Consider the following 22,467-nt stretch of genomic DNA (forward strand, 5'->3'; position numbering starts at 1 on the left):
CTTCATCACATCTATTAGCAACTATTTTCATGAACATTTCTTTATTACCAAAATTTATGTTTCTGTGTGCATTCGTTTCAATTTATTTCACTTCTTAATGACGAATATACTGAATCTTAATCTTAATGTTTGAACCAAAAAGCGTAAATCTGTTTCTCCCTGCAGAGGAATCATAATATAGCTTGGCCAAAGATGTAACATTCTTGAAGATACTTTTTCCTTTTCTTTAGAATATGTCGTATATTTAAAGTGTAAAATTATCACTTTTCTTTTCTGTTTGCTTGCATGATGTTTTTTGTTTTGGTTTCTCTTTCTGTTTATGCATTAGAAATGTTTGTAGTTTATGTTGGCTTTTGCGCTTCCCAATTAAGAATTTCATTCTGATCTAAAATTTGGCAATATTAGCGTAGGACTTAGAAGAAAAGTAACGTAACAAGTATTAATACAATTTCCTAAAAACGGTTACATAGTGGCTAACTTAAAATTAGTTCATTTCCGCTGCTACTAGAAAGTTATTTATTGTCCTTTCAACAATATACTTTTTTCATGACGGCCGCTTCTTTATCTGTTAGTATCTATTATATATATATGAATGTGTCTCTTTATACCAAAGCGTGTTTGCATATATTGTGTGAACCAGTGCAGTCGTAGTTTATTATAATTCGTATGTAAATGGAACCAAACCTACAATGTTACTGAAATCCCCATGTCTAATAAGAACGTGGCATTCTTATATTCTGAGTTTCATATTCTGATCATACTCAATATTTTCATATTTTATTTCAAACTAATCTGTACAGAATATAGTGTACTGATCTCGTTGACTTCCTCTCGAGTTACAAATTTCCTCCTCTGGATAAGAGGTATTAATCTTCTTGGAAATTAGTAAGTTCTATTATTCACTGTATTCTGAACGTTATGAGTAGTTCTCTAATCAGTGTTACAAAGTGCATTTCAAAGAATAAGAATATACAACATTGTGTAAAACAAGTATTTCACAATGAGTACAGATTAAGGTAGTTTAGGTAATAATCATATTCATGTTTAGTGAGTAGGCATAAATTAATTTAGGTGTCACGCTGTGTCATAAAGTTATGATTACATTATTATGGCAATTCAATATAAAATATATTCAATTCTAACACAAGTAAGCTTTTAGGTATTTACCCATAATAGCTTAAACCAATAACTAGAAAATTAATTTTATATTTCTTACAAGAATAGTATCATTTTAATAACCATTAAAATTTAATATAATATAATATATATTAATGTAATAATAATAATAATAATAATAATAATAATAATAATAATAATAATAATAATAATAATAATAATAATAATACTAATAATAATTGTTAGGAAGAGAAGACAGATTATAGTTAAACTTTAACTCATACATTATACATTTATAATATACTAATACATTTAACTGTAATACATTATTTTCTTTTATAATTTCAGTGAAGGGTATGCAAAAGCTAGTATGATAATTAATCAAAAGTCACTACAGAGTAGTGACAATCAAGTTCGCATTTTGGTAATAAATATCAAGGAGGGAACTGAGGTATGTCACAACGAACACGTATTTCTGGATTCTGAATAATTAAGTATCTAGTTATGTATGATGGGCAGTCAAATGTAAACAGGTCAGAAATCAAAAAAGTGTCATTGTACCATGTATTACTTCAAAAAGAAATCTCCACAAATATTGATATATTAATTCCACTGATATATAAGGCACAGGATCGCAGCCTTAAAGAAGTTAATTCTCTGCTGACGGAACCACATCTTAGCCTCGACATACACATCGTGACTCGATACAAACGCATGTTTCTCGAGTTTCTATTAAGCTCTCCAAAAATTTGGGAACAGCATAGGGAGAGACCTAGGTTGGAACAGATATATTTGAAAGATTCGCTAGCGAAATCACTAACATTAGTATAAATTTCATAATTGACCTTTTCTAGAAGGGCATAATCTACACTCTCATAAACAGTTTGGGAATCCCTTATTTAAGGCAGCACACGAAAACGTAATGCTGCATTTAATGTACACACTACACATAGGATGACTTATTTTTTTGACTTTTAATTTATTCAACAGTCAAAAAACGCACCATATTACTCTGTTCTTTTTTTAATCCGTCTCTATATGTGGTGTTGGCCATACCTTATTTCCAGTGTAGTCAAAATACAAGTTGCGTAGTAAATAGATGTGGAAGCTGGTATTATGCTTCTCAGGGTCTTCACCAAGGGTCAGTGCCCGTAAAAAACACTAGTGATATCAACGGACTTATGTATCGTGATCTATTTTTATTTGGTTATCCGTCACTGGTTTCCAGCCAAATCGGTCTCACGAAACAGACAACATTCGAGTGAAAAATAACCAGGTGCACTTATCACTCTATAAAAATATAATTATTAATGATTTAATGTTAAAAACAGTGCTGTAACATAAACTAATTATTAAGATTTCATATTTCCTATTTAACATAATTTAATCGTTGGCTGCTGGTAGATGCACGTGAAATCTAAACCAACAAGGCAGTCCGATTATCTGTTTCTGAGTGAGTTCAAATTGCTAAGCATTATTAACTGCGTGGAAATCGATTGCTATACTGCAGGGATATGAATATAGTAACGTATAGTGAATGTGGTGGATGCCACCGTTCGTGCAAAGACAGTTATGAACTGTAATACGATGTTAGTAACCACCGACTTGGTATAAAATGTAATAAGAAATGTTTACCAGAAGCCAGAAGAAAATCAATACGCTAGGTAGTTCGTGAAAGTGGATTATCAAAGCATGCCATTTGTCTCATTTTGCATCAAGAACTCAAGTTTCATTCATGCAAACCTTATTAATTGCAATAGTTGAAGCTGATGAAATCGAGGAATGTAAATGAACGATGAAATTCAGGGAATTAATGCTCGCTTGACGCTAAGATTGGTCCCTATATTTGAAAACATCTTATAGAGTGATGTTGGGTCCTATCTCATGTTGGGAGTTTTATCAATCATTTTAAAATCCATTAGTGAACATCACGTTATATGATCTCCAAACTACTGCTGAAATGATTCAAACTCGTTGAAAAGTGACCTTGTGGGCGGAATGGAAACGATAAAATTCATTGGACCATATCTTCAGCGCGATACCATGAATACCAACCACTACCGTCAGATGATTCAAGATTATTATGATTTATAACAACATAACATTAATGGCCTCATTTTATGGAAAATGGTGGACTACCCCACTTTGCAGTAATTGTTCGCGAGTTTTTGGACCAGAAGTTTTCTGAACGTCGGCTTGGATCTCACTAATTGCTAACCTGAATCTCTCGATCCAAGTGATTTTATTTCTTTTGGGGTTACATTAAGCTGTACATTTCCAAACAATGGACGGATTGGAAACACGGATTCAAGAGATTAAATCTCTGGCCATTCGAGGAAACTAATTAACAGCATACGTACCTATAATGAGATTCAATATATTTTACCTTTTTTACCTAACCAGGACATGTACTACCTATCAAACAATTAAATACAAAACTGTTTGTCAGATTTTCATCTCTGCACCGACTAGTGAGGAGAATATGGGAATTGAATCAGTAACATCGGTAATTTGATGAGAATACCAAATGACACCACTACGTACAGACTTAAGAGAGAGAGAAACTGTAAATACAAATTATTCACGTTGTAGATGAGACAACAGCATAAACTGAATAAGAAAGAATGTATCAAACAAGAAAAACGAAATAGAAGATTGAATGTAGTGGTACTGGTTGGATTACCTGTAAAACGTCAACGATACCTGGTGTAGGGAAGAGAGGTTGTAGTCTAATTGTTAAGATAACATACTACCAATCGAAAAGACAGCAATGCTTATCTATGTTAAGAACACTTCAGCTTTTACTTTCCAATTTTTGCGGTGGTTGATAAGTGATACAAAACAATTTAATATTTTGTGCGGCAAAGCAAGTTAGACATGCAATCGTCGTTCACGATAAAATTGTGACTATGACAATTACATTTAAATGATCACGAATACGGTAAGTTTAACTTATTCTCGTGTCGTGTAGAACTCTCGAAACATTTCGAATCGATTGACTCAAACTTTATTATGATTAGATTTTCGTATTATAAATATTTTTTTTCTGAGATTACATTGCAAAATTCTCCTTATGAAATGTTAGGCAGAGCTTGGGAGAGTGAAGTGTTTGTAATGATCTTTCCTCACTACCAGTTTATTATGAAAATCCACTGTAAATAGTATTCTACTAAAATAGTATAATACTGTAATTTCTTTAATATGAGTTATCGATCTGACGGTCCCAGGAAAATTTCCTCAGCAGTTAACCACGTGAGGAGGTGTAGGACACTCAGTGCTCCACTGCAAGCAGATAGGGGTTAGAGATGCCGACTACGCTCCACTGCAAGCTAGGCCGGGTTGCGATTAGGAATCTCTCGCTGCTCCACTGCAAGCAGAAAGAGAGGTAAAGTCTTCCAGAAGGCTGCATTGCAACCAGAGGAGAAGAAACCGTTAGGTCCACTCCAAGTTCATTCCTTGGGTAAGGTGAGACTTCAAGCCAAGGATGGGGCTTTGACCAGTCGAAAATGAAGGATGCCAATGGAATTATCTTGGTTATACAGCGCCCAGATGAGCCGCTGGCGCTGCTGTTAAATCTTCGTCATGTGATCCGTGGTGTCACTGTAGGTAGTCTTCATCACCTTCAACTTGTAGAACTCGAACCTAAAGCCTAACTGGTCTTAATTATCCTTTGCTCTTAATGATGCTGTAGTTGTTCCAATTCATGAAATGACTCTGCGAAGTTGCTGCTGAACTTCTTGGCTGGTAAACAATAAAACCAAGCTAATATTGACGATTGGATTCAATAGCCGGCAAATCTGCTAGGGGCTGATGAATGGTTTATTGTAACTCAACTCGATGATAATATGTAAATAGTGGCCTAGACTAACTTCACGGTCTATTTCTGTGGTAATGAACTCTCAAGTTACAAATCCGGGATGGCCTGAAGTGGCTCTAGCCTTCAATAGTAAATAGTGACTACGTGCTCACGTCAGTTCCCAGGACACAATGCACCGCGAGAAGTGTCCAACAGTTTTGTAAGGAGAGAATGACGACGTCTTAGGTCATGTAAAATGGAAGGTTATTGCAATGCAAAGGAGCGTGGTGTGATGATTGAAGAAACACTAGTCTATCATTTATTGTTTTTTTCTTACAGAATATTGAAATAAATGTAATACTTTTAGAAATACTTTCCTGGCAATGTACAGTTGAGATAAAATGTGCTTTGAGGTTGTATTAATGAATCAATTAAAATTTAGAGAAGGCTTTATAATCTTTCGATTTTAACATTAGTTTGAATAGTCCAACGAAAATGTAGTCGTAATAATTTTACATTAATTTCACAGCATAGCAGAATACTGCACACTAGTTCTCTTATGTTCTCGTTACTTATCTTCACTATGTATCAATTTTTAGAATTTTTGTGATTTTACATAATGTATTTCACTTTTATTGAATGCTCCCACAAAACTATACATTTGTCTAATTTAACTCTTATATTTTCCACACTAATTGGTGTAAGTATACCAGACTCACAAACAGATGTACATTTACTTACTTAACAGATAATAGTATTTTCCTTATAAATAGGAAGCAATATTAGAGTTAGCCGGAAACATTTAAAGCTTTTCGTAAAGTGATAATACAGCGAAAATTAGCAAATTGGGGAAACTAAAAAGAAACAAAATCGGTTTATATCCTAGGTCGCACGTGTGCTCTAAATTCTCCAACAAATTTGGAAAAAACTCAAATTTCTGCGATTACTTCTTATCTTAGATTGTTAATATTTAAATGTAATAGTTTCAGTCGAATTTTGCTCAAACTGATAATGCTTCAGAAAAATAGAATTCTTCAAATCGGTCAAGGTATTCCGCTGGCGCAATGACTGTAAACTCTAAGAAATTTCGGCGTCGTTTTAATTTGCTCGGATTAATCAGAACGACTCTGCTGCCAAGGTCAACCATACTAAATTTCCCCCATAAATTCGATTTCAAAGTACCTTTACCTAAGAATGAATGGAAACGGATACATTCAATTGTTCAACATGTGCTTATCGGACTACTCTTCGCACAAAAACTTAGTTTTGGCTATATAAAATATGTCCACAAATATCAGCAATATCTAAAATAATTTGTTTTTAAACATTTAAACTTGTATTCAATAAAAAACAACTAAAACATGTAAGTCTAAGTATTTTTCTTCATTGAACTGTGATGTACCTTTAATTGTAAATTAATTTCAAAAATTACATGAACTATGAAGGCTATGTGCAACTAGAAGATGTTAATGAATTTAAAGAAAATATTAATTTTCTGTGTTGGTAATACATAATAATATAATCTATTACATTCGAGAAAAGCTTATTTCGAAAATGTTAATCATTATAGCATAAATGTGATTTTTTCCGAATTTCTTCAAACACTTGAGCACATGTGCAACCGGAATGTAGCCTTATACCCCAAATTTATTATTTCTGTTATCTCCTGTTCACTAACGTCCACCCAAATTCGAAACTTTTCCGCGATATTTCGGCCCATCCTAATCAATATTACAGAAATTATAAGTTTTTTGTATCTGCTTTTCTCTTTGTTTCCATCCTACTTATTCCACTTTCTTACTGTAATGTCCTTCAGTGTCTACTATACACAAATCTTCCATAAATAAAAGAGTTAATGCTGTTGTACCATATTTGTATGTTCAAATGTTTCAATTTTTAACCCTTGTCCGGGCAACCGGGGCCTCCCAAGCCCAGTAGCTTCATTTTTTTAAAAATTTCGCAATAACCATACATATTTCGAAGACATAAAATACTGAATTCTTCTATCTTTCGTCTAAGTTAATATCATGAACATATCGAGTTGGTAAAGCTAATGCTTTTTTTTAAATTTGAAAATCTTTTCCTGACGTAACCGGGCAACCGAGGCCTAGGAGGCCCCGTATAACTTCAGTGAAATTCCTGTCAAATATTAGATCAAATTGTCACATAATTATATATTGAACACGTGACTATTGTAACCTTTAGTCGGAACAGTATGCGGCAACAGACATTGAATTTTGAGTGTTCTGCACTTAAAATATATACTGGGCCTCACAGGCCCCGGCTGATCGTTTACGTTACAGAAATGTCTGGACCGGATTTGCTATTCTGCTTCGCGGCTTACAAAAGCGTGACACGAAGTTTCGTTACTTGACAAAAATATATTCTAGACTAGTCTAAACAGTAAGTGACAATAGGCATTGATTTTGTGTATTCTGCACTTAAAATATATACTGGGCCTCACAGGCCCCAGTTGCTCGTTTACGTTACAAAAATGTCTTGCCCGGATAAAGGTTAATGTTAATTGAGCCTTTATAGCAAAAAGGAGATGTTCCCAAATTATTTACCATATGTCAAACAATATGAATATTGAGTGAATTTGACTATTGACTAACATGGAGGTGAAGAATTTAATGAACACCATTGTGTTCTTTAAAATGTCATTGTATAAATCCAAAGTTAAGCTAAATAATGTTTTTAAGGTTGAAAATGGATTCCCATTCCTTTTCTCCTAATTGACTTGAACTCTCAGTAGCATGTCATAGTGGAAAACCTGAAAGCATGCTATTTTTCATATTAATCATACAATATTTATGAAACATATATTAAAACATGTTTCTGATTTCAAGAGGAATTGAATTCATATCTCTTACACTAACTAGTTTCAGTTCCAAAGGATAAAGTAAATTCAGACTTCTTAAAATGTGCACAAGCCAATCTTCATAAAAAAAATTCGTCTGATTTCATCTTGTCACACTTTACTATTACACACTTACAAAGCTTAGAGTACCACGATTATACATGGAGGCTAAGAGAGAAGGACAAAAGTGAAAAGAAACCGGAAAACTCCGAGAAAATATCATTTGTTCATCACAAACCCACTTGGCGGGAGCTGGGATCGAACAGGGAACTCTGCACATTAAAGATGAACGCTCTACCACTGAACCCTTATTTGACAAATTATCTGTTCACCATGACAGATAAAAGCATAATCTACTTCATCATTTCAATCATTTCATTAATTTATTTAAAATTTTATATTGTAAGGATCACCACATAACAACAAAAGCACATGTATAACTTTACGTGCCATTATTTATAAAAGCAGACGATACAGTAAGGAGGAAGACAAGAAGGAAACAGAAAGGACACAGATCACACCAAAGGATCTGAAGGAGAGCGAGCCACCCGAAGAAGGCAAATAAAAGAATGACCACAGAAGGACCACTGTCAACTAACCAACACCTCCTCCTAGGTCGCATTGGATTTGGGGTACACCTTTAACTGAACCCGAGGTCACATTGGACTAGGGATCCTCACCACAAGCGAAACCTCAGGAAGCTGCCTTGGGCTGAGCGAATTTTCCTTCAAGATTAAGGAAAACCATGCAGATGCCTTGGAGACTGCTTTGAGAGAAGGGGCAGCGTGCAAAACACCAATCTCCTTCATCTGGTCAATAAGAAGAAAATACACTATTTTAATCTTTGTAAATAAAAGACATCATACTTTGGTGAAGGGTAAAAGACTCGGCGGGATCGTTATTTAGACTCTACCTATAAAATCATTTCAATATACAAGAGAATTAGAATAAATGAAATTAACAAATAATATTTATTTATATCTATTTCAGACGTTCGTCACTTCGCCATATGAATATCCAGACCAAATAGTAAACCATTATGTATATACACACACAAGAAACAATAAAGGATTTTCACATTTTTTGAAACTTTTTTCAATCGTAAGTTCCTCAAGTCTGAAGAGATTATCAATCCGTCAAAGGAACTGTTACTTTAGAGATGAAGTATCGTTGGAAACTAGTAAAGTCTACACCCGAAGTGCTTGTAAACTGAACTGCAAGTACAAAGATGTTATGAACGGATGCAAATGCTCGCCGCAAATATTTTACAATTTTGGTGTGTATTACAGCTTAACTTGCTTATTGAACATTCTTCACTGTAGATATTAAAAAGATTTAGAGTTTGCCATTTTATTTATTAAAATCAATGTAATTCATAATCTTTTACATTATAATATTTCCCGAACTTATTTCCTCACATTGCTTAAGGTATGTTTTAACTTTTAGTAGTCCAAGTAATGATATATACTTACCCTCATGTAACCGCCTTAAAGTAGAAGTAATTATCAATGACAACGCTAGAGAGGACTACGAGTATGTGAGTCTCCTGGTTGAACATTCGGCCTTCGATTGCTCCCCCCAGACACGTTGTATTTTAATGTAAGCCAAGTAATAGAAACTACTATATTATGTATACAAAAAAGTCTGTTCTCAAAAATGTTTGCTCATCCGCTTTTCTTCAGAACAAATTGAAGCTGGTTTTGTCACTAAGATACCTTCTTTAAAATGCAATAATGTTTATTTATTTTTTCTTCATTTCATTTTGAAAGTCTATGCCTCCCTCAATATCTCCATCTTGCCGTGGTGCGAGGCTTGCGTGTTCTAGTGATCCTAAGAGCTATGCCAGAGATAGCTGCGCTATCAGAGGGCTTTCCATGCCGGACACGTCTTAAGGGGTAGGTCCCAGACGAAGAGAGACATTATGGTAGTGGGCAGCAGCTCTACCATTACCACACTGAGGCTGATGATGATTGACATCGGCGAGGCCCAGATATGGACAAAAACAGGGATGGATAGGGTGTCTTATATGGCTGTTTTCCTGCGAGGTGGAAGAACTTAGGACACCACAACCTTTCTCAGCCCCTAGAAAACAACATGGAAAGAAAAATAACAAAAAGTAATGTTAGGGAATACGACACTACTGTTTCACAGAGGGTCGTCCCCGGCATTGGACGGAAACAATGCAGGGCTTCCTCGACGTCATCAAACGAAACCCCTGCAAGATAGGAACCTGGAATGTGCGATCGCTCTTACAGTGTGGAAAACTGGGAAACCTGAAGAAAGAAATGGAACACATGAAGATAGATATCTTGGGAATCAGCGAACTTCGGTGGCCTGATGGAGGAGACATGTGGAGCGGGGATTTAAAAATGATTCAGTCAGGAGCTGTAAACGGTGCAGCAGGAGTCGGTTTTGTCTGTTACTCTAAATTTCGGCCTAGAAGAAAAGAATGTGAGAGGTGGACAATTAGTTGAATTCTGCAAAAGACATAATTTGACTACAACCAGTACTCTCTTCGAACAACCACTAACAAGAAGAAGATACACATGGACAAGACCAGTAGACAAATAAAGATACCAAATACACTACATAGTGGTCCGATAAGCATTTAGAAATTAAGTGAAAAAGAGGTTGAGGTAGCCAGGTGCAGCCGTTGACTCAGACCATATTTTAGTTTGTATGAAGAGCGAACTTGGGCTAAAGATGAAAAGATTGGTAGCAGCAAACAAAGATGAAACACAATCAAGCTAGGAAGAGATGAAACACGAAATAGGAAATTTGCAACGGCGACAGGCAAAGTGACATCTAATGTAGCTATAGTGGGTAATAACATCAACTCGAAATGGGAAGCCAAGAAATCAGGAATTACAAAAGTATCTGACTTGCACATAGGAAGAGAATGGAGAACCCAATTAGAACCCTGCATAACAGCAGAAATATTGGAAATGATGGGAAAAACAAGACAGTTCAAGATAACATTCAAAGAAGAAAAATAAAGAAGGTGCAGAAATCGCATTAACAGAGAAGTAAAGAAGGCCAGAGAAAACTGGATAAACAACTTGTGCAAGGAAATTGAGGGAAATATAGTCAAAGACTACTCAGAAACGGTATATAGAAAGCTTAGAAAACTGTTCGGTGAGAAAAAGAAACACACGGACACTATCATAGATAAGGATGGGACAACGATAATAGAAGAGAAGCAGATATCAAGAAGATGGAAGATATACATTGAATAACTCTACAAAGGAGACTGTGTGAACGACGAAGAGATAGAGAAGGAAGAAGATGTCGATGAAAATGAATTAGGACCATCAATTTTACAGTGCGAGTTTGACAATATTTTTGAGAAAATGCAACATGGTAAAGTTCCAAAAATAGACCAAATACCAACGGAAGTGATTAAGAATCTTTGAATAATAAAAGGAAGAACCTATATAATCTTATAAATGGAATGCATATCTAGGGAAAAATACCGACTTCGAGAAAAGTATATGGGTCCCTATCCCAAAAAGAAAAGGCGCACGGAAATGCGAAGAACACAGAACGATAAATTTTCTTTCCCACGCATCAAAAATACAGTCCAAAATTATCGCACAACGAATGGAACGGAAGACCAGTTTGGATTCAGAAGAAAACAAGAAGAAATACTAAGTCTAGAGCTGATCATGGAACAGCACATCCGAATAACCAAACCAATTGTGATAGCATTTGTAGATATAGAAAAAGCTTTTGACAACGTAGATTGGAATATCATGTTCAGAGTGCTGAAGATTCTGAAGATGGATTACAGGAACAGAAGAATAATAGTGCAGGCTATTATAGGAAGACGTATTAGAGGAAGTTAATGAAGGACAACAAATCATGAAGATAATATGAAAAAGAAGAAAAAGCATGCTTGGCCGTCTTATTCGACACTCCGACAGGATCACCGTGTTGATAGAGGGAAAGGTAGAAGGAAAGACAGGAAGAGTAAGACTAAGGATAGAATATCTAGATGTAGTTAGAAAGAAAAATCTTATCAAAGAATAAAACAGTTCTCCCAAAGGAGAGAAAAGTTTTAAAATTTCCATGTTGCCCACCAACCTAAGGTTGAGGTGAAAAAAATGTTATTGGCCTCATTTACTAGTATAAATCTCTCTCAATGTTTTTAGGATTTTGAATTGAAAGAAACATATTTGAGGAATACAAAGGGAAAACAATCAAAGTCCATTTTTGGGGTCAAATTATATATTCACTAGGATCGAGTATGGCATTGTAACACATTGAATCATGTGGAAAAAACATTGGTAGTCCTCCATAAGCATTGATCGGAAGAAAGGGGTACGGAAGAGAGACAACCAAAATTCCTCGGGAAATGGAAAAACAAAGTATGAAAGGAAACTTTCATTATCTTTTCCCTCTGCCCTGCATGTGTTTTAAGATAAGGGGAGTGAGGGGAGGTATGGCATCTTTCTTTATGTCAGGAAAAAAAATCATACTCAAAATAATTTTATTTTCTGAGTGTTGGTTGAAGTAATTTGATATAGAACTTTTTGTTCCCTTTAATTTGGTGTGTGTAGCAGGTATCCTTTTATGGGGCAGAGGTATCCTTTTATGGGTAAGAAAAAGACAAAATATAAATTCCAAGTTTCTGCTGCCCTCAGTCAGACTATGGGTGCTTCAATGGCCATGAACGGTGATCTTTTAGAACTATTTGATTTAGTCTGTACATTATGTTTTTCGTTTCGTGTTCGTATACCAATCACGGAATGAGTTGCTGTAATATAATATACCTTATAAATATTAAATTAATTTTAAAAATTATTTGGTCTCCAAAGTGGTTACATGTCGGAACGAGCTTGGCTAATAAATATAGGTTGGCCTTTATGAGACCCGTAAATACGTCTCCAGTAACACTCCTTAAGCAGCGATTTTCAGTTTTGATTGTCACAATAACAATTGGTTAAGTCCATGATACGCCTATGACGGTTTCAAATTTTATTAGTTAACGTGTGCAAACCATTTGTTTCTACTCCTGAATGTTGTCTTGTCGTTGTAGCCTTGCTTCCCAAAGACTAATTGTACAAAATTCACTGAAATGGGTGAGTGATCTAATATTATAACATAATTTGGTCCTGTTTTGTAACACACACATTTTAACTGTGGTAGTCAACCTGTTGTAAAATATTTATTTAAAGGTGGTTAAGGTTTATATTTAATTTTAAACAACAAAAGTTAATTTTCATTATTTATAATATTTTTTGATAACAAATGACCATAAAGAATAGATAATGGTATTTCTTCAAGCAAGATAACCACATATATTTCTATGTATTCTCTAGGTCCACATGAATCATGTAATGTCAGAGGATTGTCCTGTATCAGTCGCATGAAGGGTATGATATTTTCTCTTTTAAAATTCACTTTCTTATATCAAATTCGTCAATATCACAATGCGTTACGCTGAAGAACATTACCAATAATGTTTCTATACCTTGCTATAAAGGGAAGTACATGCAACAGAGAGGTCATTGTCTTTTCGGAACCCTTTACCATTTGGAATGAAGTTTCGCCATCATAATTCTTCTCTTATTAGATTTGTATATTTTCTTTAAGAGGGGATAAAATATCAATAGTAACAAGGATTTAACTGACTCAATATTAAAATGCAACACCAAGAAAAAGTACAGATAGCTACCTACTGCCTTAAGGAATAAACGTCAGAAAGCAATTGCGAATGAAGGTTGAGTGACACTCCTTGAATGTGTGCATCGTGCACAAAGACAATTCGTCTAATTAAGAGGAACTATCGGACTGGTGACTCTAGCAGAAACGGACTACAAATATTGCCGAAACGTAAGTGGTGGACGAAATGTGGTATTTGACCACTTTCATCTAAAATGTATAACTTAGTTTTTCTAAACAAGTCTACAACGGGTTGTAGTTTTGCTCGGAATATTTTTTCTAATCATGACTCTGTTAAGTTTCTTCACACTTTGTGAATAAATCTTTGATTAACATCCTGGCGATATGACATAACCCATTTGTACAGCCAACACCTAAAGAATCTTCCCCTAAGTGTTCTAATTCTATTACTTGCGGTCCAGATAATTTGCAGTTAGAAAAACGCCCAATTTACACGCAGCTTTTCTCGGCACCGACAGCACATGGTAGCACTGAGTCAAGTCTTTATGCAAGTAAAGTTGTGAGTAAATGGCGCACGAAACATGTCTCATCCTAGGATGAATCTCTATGGTTCAGAGCGTATTGTCCAAAGAACACCATGAAGAAAATACTATAAAACGATCTTCAAATTGAGACTACATCATCGTTTTCAAGGATGGTCCTGATTTTCATTACAATTCTTCATCATCTTAACTTATAATTTTCAAAGAAAAGAAGGCAAATATTATTTTCACATTTTTTGAATTGTATCAATACGTGTAGAAGTACAGAATTATATTTTTATCTCCCGTTACAACTTGTTTATTTTCTTATCTTCTCAGGAGGAATTGATAGAAAGGTGTTTGTGGGTTCGAATCCCTCTGTAGTATCAAGGGTGGCATTTTAGCTGTCTTCGATGTATCTGTGTCCATGTCCCTATCGAGTCTCGTACTCCTGAAAACGTGGTTCAATAGAAAAAATCAGATTTTTTAAAAGTATGAATGCAGAAGACTCTTAATGAAGCTACCTGGGTTCGAATCCCGTCATGGCAATTACTTTCTCATTATTCGAAGGTATTTTTACGTAATTGGTATTGTCATTCTGTTATTCAAGTATTATTATTATTATTATTATTATTAATTATAATTTATAACGTTTTATTACAAAATAAATCATTTCATTAGAAATAGTTCATGTAAACAAATTGCTCAGCCTCGAGCCTCGTGCACTCTTAAAATTTAGCACATGTAGAGCCAAGTCTGATCCTGCTTTACGAAATCTAATACTGCGATTGTATGAACAGTAAGAGCCTCTATATCTTTGTGTAAGAAAATCTTATGACACAAGTAATTGTTCGCATACTTCCTGAAAAGATACAAGCATCAAATTTTGCATTCATGTTCAACATGTGTGATTAACGGAAAAAATTCCGATATCGTGACAAAGGCGCCGTTTTCCATACAAATGAAGTGTTGAAATTTTTCGTCGTTTGGAAATACTAGTTTTTATAGTAGTTGCACACATCATAGAAAGGTCACGTTTTGTCATGCAGTGAACAGAGGAATGTCGTTTACGTTAAAAAGAAAAGCATTAATATTCGTTTTCGTTTCGCGGCTCAAATAGATAAGATATGATATTTGAAAGGGCTGTTGATAGGAATCGAAGTTTGGTACCCATGTTCATTGAAATGCGGACTTTGCGAGAGAGTGTTTGAAGTTGAATGAAATAGCCAATTTGAGGGTGTAATATTGTTCGTTAAACGAATCAAGGGGACTCTAATTTTAACCTCTTGCAGATATGGTGGAATCAATAAATTGCGTTCAAATGTGTACATTACAGCGCAAGTAAAGAGATAAATCCGACATGTTGGAAAAGTCATATTCGATTCAATATGGCGATTTAAAAGTTTGTAACCATGAAAATTGTAACTTGTGCTCACGGTAGGACAGTCAAGTGCTGCTATATCATTAAGGATGAAGGGTAGTTTAAGTGAAGAAACAAATCATTGGAGAAGTCGCAATCTTGAAAGGAAAATTGTCATGTAGTTAAATTGACTTTATCTGCCTGGTTGTGCTATCTGGAAGGTAATAGAAGGGTTAACATACAGCATAGTAGCTTACGTGAGAGGTAACACGTTGGGTTAGTAATTGGGAAGTCCTGGTTCGATTCCTAACCAATCCTTGTTTTCTTCTTGTATTTTTTGTTTCGTATTACGAAAAAAATTTTGTTTGTATTGCGCAAATCAAATGTTTTTTTATTTCATACATAGAAGGAAGGGTAATTGTTTTTACGGCAACTCTTGAGATGGTCTCGAGACGAGGCACTATGTTGGTGTGAAGCTTCGAGACGAGGCAGTATGTTAGTGTGAAGCTTCGAGACGCGACAGAACTGTTTGAATACAAACATGTGTAGCTTTTGAAAGGAGGCGTCCGTTGCATGACATATTGTAGAGACGAGACAACGTTAAAACTTTTCTCGTAACAAAACTGCATAGTTTGCGCAGCTCAACATGATATGCAGGGAACATTACTGTTTGAGTCGGAATTTGTTTGGTGACAGGTATCTACTTAAAATGAAGTAAATTCGTGTAAACTATATTTTTTTTTACAAGTTAAGACACTTCATGGCAAAGTGAGGCGTAGCGAATTGAACTTTAAATTGAAAAAACAAAAAAGACATACAAACCCGCGATACGAATAACCCTAGCATATCCACAGATCGTCATTTGTCATCTTTTACCAAAATACGTATGGCTTTCCCGACAACCTGATACTTGATATGTTGCTAATACGCGAAGTCAGTTGATCTCGTCACTTATTCACTTACTCTCTTATGATTATGAAAACCTTTAGGGTACTTCCCGTAGATACACGTAGTAGTGTGAAAAGTAGTATCCAGACGAGTAACAAACAAATTAAAAAAAAACATGGTATTTCCCTCCCCTAACCCTTACAATGGATGTGTTGATTCTTCAACAAGAAAGTTTGAAATCCAATAAAAACTTAATAAAATATAAAACATGTAGTCAAGCATCGAGTTTGCAATAATAATAATAATAATAATAATAATAAAGTAATAAGAGAAATACAATATCAATAACGTAAACAATACCTTCCAATAAAGAAAATTCTTGCTATGACGGGATTCGAACTCGGGTCGCTGTATTCAGAGTCTCCTGCTTTCACACATTTTATTTTATTTTTTTTATTCTCCTCGATTATGGTATTGTTCGCCACTGGCACCTCACGTCCTTATAGACGTATTCTAAAGACGACATGTACACGAACACAAAAATATCTAGGACGGTTATAATTCCGATATTGCTATTCTGAGGGACTTCAACCCTTAGTGAACTGCGCCTCATGATCCGAAGCCGAAAGACCGAAACTACTTCTTTTAGACCACTCGGCTATTGCCCCCACCTTCACTTCGCCATAAATTCCTATTACAAATATAAGAAAATAAACTAGTAGTTGCGGAAGACAAACAAATAACTTTCCATTTCCCCACGTGTTGATACAATTCAAAGAGTGTTAAAATAATGTCTGCCGTCTTTTCTTCTTAGGAAATTAAAAGTTAAGGTGATGGAGAATTCTAATGTAAATCGGGACCATTGTTGAAAGCGATGACGTAGCATCAACTTGAAGGACGGTTTTTGATATTTTCCTCATTGATGAAGGTCTGTATAACTTGTTTTTAGTTAAACAAGGAAATCTCGAGTAACTCATTGTGTGTAACGATTTAAACTGGAGTTATTTTAGGTGGAAAATGAAATGACGCAGTAGGTATGTGGTTAGCGCATTGAACTTCTCTTCTGCTGACCCGGGTTGAAATATCCGCCATATTCAAACGTTTTTCAAATATTTCAATTTCAATGCATACTGAGTGTGACAACGAAGATCTCCAGTCCAGGAGAAAAAGATGTTGGAATGAACATAGAAGAAGGTCTGTCAGTGGAGACAATTATTTACAAACTTATTTTAGCAGTTTTTCTACACTGGATATTTTCGTCCACTTTCAGAGATTTTCTGATTCATGCGTTGTCAGTATTTTTATTTCTCTGGACATCCAGTATATAATGAAATAATATATTACATATACAGTGATATTGACATTATTATAGTGTTTTCATTGGACAACACGGTCCAAACCATAGAGATTCATCTCAGAAAAGAGAACTGTTTCGTTAGTAACTACTTTACAATTTTATCTCCATAAACACCTGGATCAGTGCTACTAACTACTGTGAATGCCGAGGAAAGTTACGTGTAAGTTTGGTTGCGTCTGTCCAGGCGTTTTACAAACTGTAAATTATCTGGACCCCAAGTAATGGAATTATAGCACTTAGGGAATGGAAGATACTTTTACCGACCATGGTAAAAAAAAATCATGGTTAACTCTATAATAATGAATAAATTATCTCCTACGAAAATATCCACAAACGCTAATTTACTCATCAGGATAAGTATTTCATTTTCAGACACCTTTTTCAAGTAGACCTCAGGCGATTTTGTTGATAATAGATAAACAAATATTTCCTTAATAAACCTAACAAATGGCATAATTAATCTCTTTCGAAAAGTTATTGAAGATTTATTGATATCTCATATTAAAAGAATCAGACAGGAAGAGAGAGTGATAATTAATAAAATGAACTTTTCTGCCCGTTAATGACGGCATCTTGTGTTAAGATACCAAATATCCTTGTAGTAGATTTGGGTTCAAATCTTACGCATACGAATGATTTTTTATTTTGCTTTTAACATTCAAGAACAATATTGGAGAGTAGGTAGAAAACTGAGTCATGCCAGGTATCCTTAAATACTAATACTGAATACAGGGCTCGTGAAATCATGCCGTAATTCAAACATCAATCAACGCGTTGATTATTTTTCCTAATTTGATACGAGTAAGCTTTACGTTATGAAATTAAATCTTTAATTACATAATTTCCTTTTTTTACGATGTCACTGAATATTCAAGTTGTTTCCTTTAGGTATACAAGAAGGGTGGCTAGATTACGTTGAACAAGAATGTGTGTACAATATGTAGCAGTGTTGCAAACTGCAAGAGTGAGAAACACTTTGCTCCAGCCAAGTTCCTTCATTGGAAAGCGTCGAATATGAATCTTTTACAAATTTATTAAACATAATTTTACAGCCTGGCAACAATGTTATAAAAGTATATGTGTTGGCACTTGAACTTAGGACAATTCTCTTCAGATGAGAATCATTTTTTCTCATATGAATCGTATATGGACCAAGGCTGTACCAAAAGGTAGATAAGCCATTACTTTGGCACTGGTTGAGGTTAGCATTTCTCATATCTTACATACCTATTACGTTTGTTTCGGAGTTCTCCAGTACTGTTCCCGATTAGCAAAAGAAAATGTATAAAAAGTGGACACCAAGAAAATCTGATACTATATCTACGGGACGATTTATGGCTTTAGTGAATTTTCCCTTGTATTAAACTTAACATCCAAGCGGTTCAATTATATTTCTATGTTTGTGAAACCAAACTCTTAATTAATCATATGGAAGGTACGCTTGCTAACTATAATTTCTTTTTTAGAAACGTCTCACCGGAAAAAGTGTACATGTCTAGCAGCTTGTGATGAGCATAATTTTCGCACGGAAGTTTTTGGTGCATTTGGGTAAGTTTTTAACAATCTTAAGATATCACGTTAACTTTGCATGAACCTTTACCTTGAAAGACCATTATACGAACTTTTAAACTAATGCAACATATTTGATGAAACTTAGAAACATGCATATATTGAGAGGGTAGGATGGCCTGAACTGTTAATTTGCTTCGGCTTATAAATTCCGAGTTTATAAATAAAATACATTAAAATCAAATAATAAAGGAACTAAGTATTCCTCATGGATAACAATAAGAAATGATATAAAATGCAATGAACTGATCGGTATGGTACTGTATACCTACTTTTGTGCGTTATATTATCACGAACATCCATAAATATCTAATTTTTTAAAGCATCAACTACAATAATAACGCGAGGAAAACAGACTGCAATCCAAATAGCAAATAACAGTTTTAACTACTATGGCCAAGGTATAATATTTGTAACAAGTATAATTACAACAAAGTTTAAAAAAGATTGAAAATTTGAAATGTTGTATTTCGGGAAATTGCTTAGATAAGTATCACATTTAATAATATAGATGGTAACCTGTTCTGGAGATTTAAAAATTATGAGAAAAGCTTTATATATTGTTTGAAATTACGTGCTTGTGTTTCGGAAAATAAACAATTATTGCTAGTCGAAATTACATAATATTGAACATTCTTGCCAACTTTAACAATGCTCATCATATCTCCGGAATATTTGAGATTTCTAATTATTGTAGAGAGTATTACGCTTGTTTAAAACCAAATATGGAAATTGATGTGATACTTGTTATTAACAGTTTTATAAAGTATTTTTTAAACCAAAGACAATTTTTTAGTACTTTTAACTTTGCTCCTTTTCAAAAATATCTCATACATCATGACTGCAGTATTTGACATTATAGTACTTCTGATGTACATGAACACGATTCCCTTACTTGCATTATTACTATTTCAGAAAACTTTAAAATTTACATGTTTACAGATTCGCAGAATATTGTGATGCCGTTAGTTGGAATACTGAATAATAATTTTTCATCCACCAGGTAGATTTTCAATTTATAATAACCTGACGTAGTGCTATTTAAAAAAAAATACAACTTTATGTTGGGTTGAGAAAACTATTAATCAAGTGTTATTGTGAAATACTAAAGAATACCTTCTTATCGATATTTACAAATTGCGAAATGTCATTGATTTTATTAATTGCTTTAAGAGTTACCAAGGAATTTCAAGATAGCCCAACCTGTATATAGAGAATTCTTTAAAGACATTTATCCATTTGTCTATCTATGTAAAAAAAGTAACTTTAAGACAACCAGCCAAACAGATAAACTAAATTCAGTATTCGAGGGAAATTGTCTTCTTAAACATGGTTCAATATTTACCAATTCAAAAGCAGCAGCATACACAATTGAGAAGGGATACTGAATTATGTCATACAATATTTCCATTAGTTTATGTTCTAGAATAATTTTATTTTGGAGGTGATGAACTTTTAAAGTTATTCTACGGGATAGCATTTTTTAAGTGAGGGAATAGTCTATTGATTATAATACTTTTCAAGCACACTAAAAGTACGATGTTGATTTATTCATAACGTTTCTTCTTTGCTTCTCAATTCAGTTCTACTTTCCATTCTTCCATAAAACCACATAGCATTATCATTTTCAAAACAATATTTTTGAAAAAATAATATATAACTATGTAACTCCAATTGTTTAGCACAGCAACATAGATGCAATTTCGTGTGTGAAAATTTGAATACTTGAATGTTAGTAGACAATTCCTTGTGAAATAATTCTGCATAGGACATATATTCCTCTCCTTCGAAATCTTCTTTTCAACATGAAATAAGCCAAACAGAAGAGATGATAACTACTTAAGAATATTCAGCATATGTCGTGTATATTGCTGGTCATGATTGTGTACTCTAAATATAATAGTTATATATGGTTTCTGTGTCTAATGGCGTTTGGCAGATTTACAGCAATTTTAGAAAATTATTGTCTACTTCTGACCTCACTTCCATGGCGAATGTTTTTGGATGCAAAGCGTCTAAAATCCTAAGGTCTAGTACAGTATGGCACATAATAATGTAGTTTCAGTTTTTGTACATGTTGTAACATATTTTACTGTACTATGTTTATAGAATATGATAATTGCGTAACGTTTCATTCGTAAAGAAACCCGACTCGTAGATATTGTGTAATTGATAATAATTCAATAATAGAATTGATACACATTTATCAAGTACAGCCAATAATCAATCATTTCTTAAGTTTTAAATTGATAAGTGTGATTTTTGCGCATTTGCATTGGACAATGAGAATTTTACACCTGAAACTGACAATGGAACTAGAAATGGGCGTGAAATGTAGACATATATTGTCGGATGGAGACAACATATTGTAGTCAAAGATAAGTTTTCCTTTTTTAATCCTAATACTTATTCAAATATGCGTGTTAGTAAACAATGTAATGTTATGTTAAAATATTGCATAATCAGAATCAAATGATTATCCTCTATCGATGACAAAGATTCCACAACTTGTTCAGTTTTGCGAGATCTAGAAGTTCCTTTATAAACCCCGATATTTTGGTCTTAGAGACAGTGGGTAGGGAATGTTGACAAGAATAGCCAAATATTGTGTTAGAGTGATCAGGAGAGATCCGAATTTTTTAAATATTAGAGTACTGGGGGCTATTTGAAGTTAACTGACAAATATCATTAGGTGGAAATTCTGCTGGATGCCGCTTCGACATAGAGAACACTGGATTGCAGCGAGTTGGCCAAGGTAAATCTATTTTCAAACAAGAAACCTTACCTCTCTCTAACTTTCTGGCTCTCTTTCTTATAGAAAATTTGTGCCTAATTGTTATTTTATGTTCTTATTTACGCCCAAGAGCCGTTAAAGTATGTTTCGTATAACGGGTCCCACCCCAAATCCACCACATATCCGTCTGAGTTTTCTCCAAATCATTTAGACGAAACAAACTTAGTTTTATCAACCGTAATTCAATATCGGAAATTTCATATGCTACCAGATCTAGTTATAACGTGTTACACTGACAAGGCAGATTTCGGTGTTGCATTACCAGAGATTTGTTATTTTTAAAATCATATAATGCAATAAGCCATGTTAGTTACTCTTTTTGTATCTTGTAAACAACTTATCACTAATTAGAGAAAGTCTGTTTCAGTGCGACGTACCCAATACTTGCCTTTCTGTTCTCGGAATTTCCAAAGATGAGATTCTACCGGGACGTAATCTTTGGAGATATTGAAATGCTAGGTGAGAGAATATATTTAAGGTAAAAGTAAATTTAATAGAAAAATATTTTACGAAAATAGTACGATAGCTGTATAAAATTATTATTATTTTTTATAATGTTTATTAAAATATTGAGAATAATC

At 34.2% G+C, this 22,467-nt stretch overlaps 1 protein-coding gene across 1 annotated transcript in view; it reads left to right on the forward strand.

Moving 5' to 3' along the window:
* LOC145688087 (uncharacterized) overlaps nucleotides 1–22,467 on the forward strand; it is a 130,000-nt gene that overhangs the window by 10,547 nt on the left and 96,986 nt on the right. Inside the window, exons 3-7 of the mRNA XM_081761822.1 lie at nucleotides 1,465–1,567; nucleotides 8,763–9,048; nucleotides 13,094–13,147; nucleotides 18,990–19,071; nucleotides 22,254–22,345. Coding sequence (XP_081617948.1) covers nucleotides 1,465–1,567; nucleotides 8,763–9,048; nucleotides 13,094–13,147; nucleotides 18,990–19,071; nucleotides 22,254–22,345 — 617 coding nt within the window. The remainder of the gene's footprint in view (nucleotides 1–1,464; nucleotides 1,568–8,762; nucleotides 9,049–13,093; nucleotides 13,148–18,989; nucleotides 19,072–22,253; nucleotides 22,346–22,467) is intronic.

The sequence above is a fragment of the Thermobia domestica genome, chromosome 1 (genome assembly GCF_964235325.1).
Source record: "Thermobia domestica chromosome 1, izTheDome1.hap1.1, whole genome shotgun sequence".
Classification (NCBI taxonomy): domain Eukaryota; kingdom Metazoa; phylum Arthropoda; class Insecta; order Zygentoma; family Lepismatidae; genus Thermobia; species Thermobia domestica.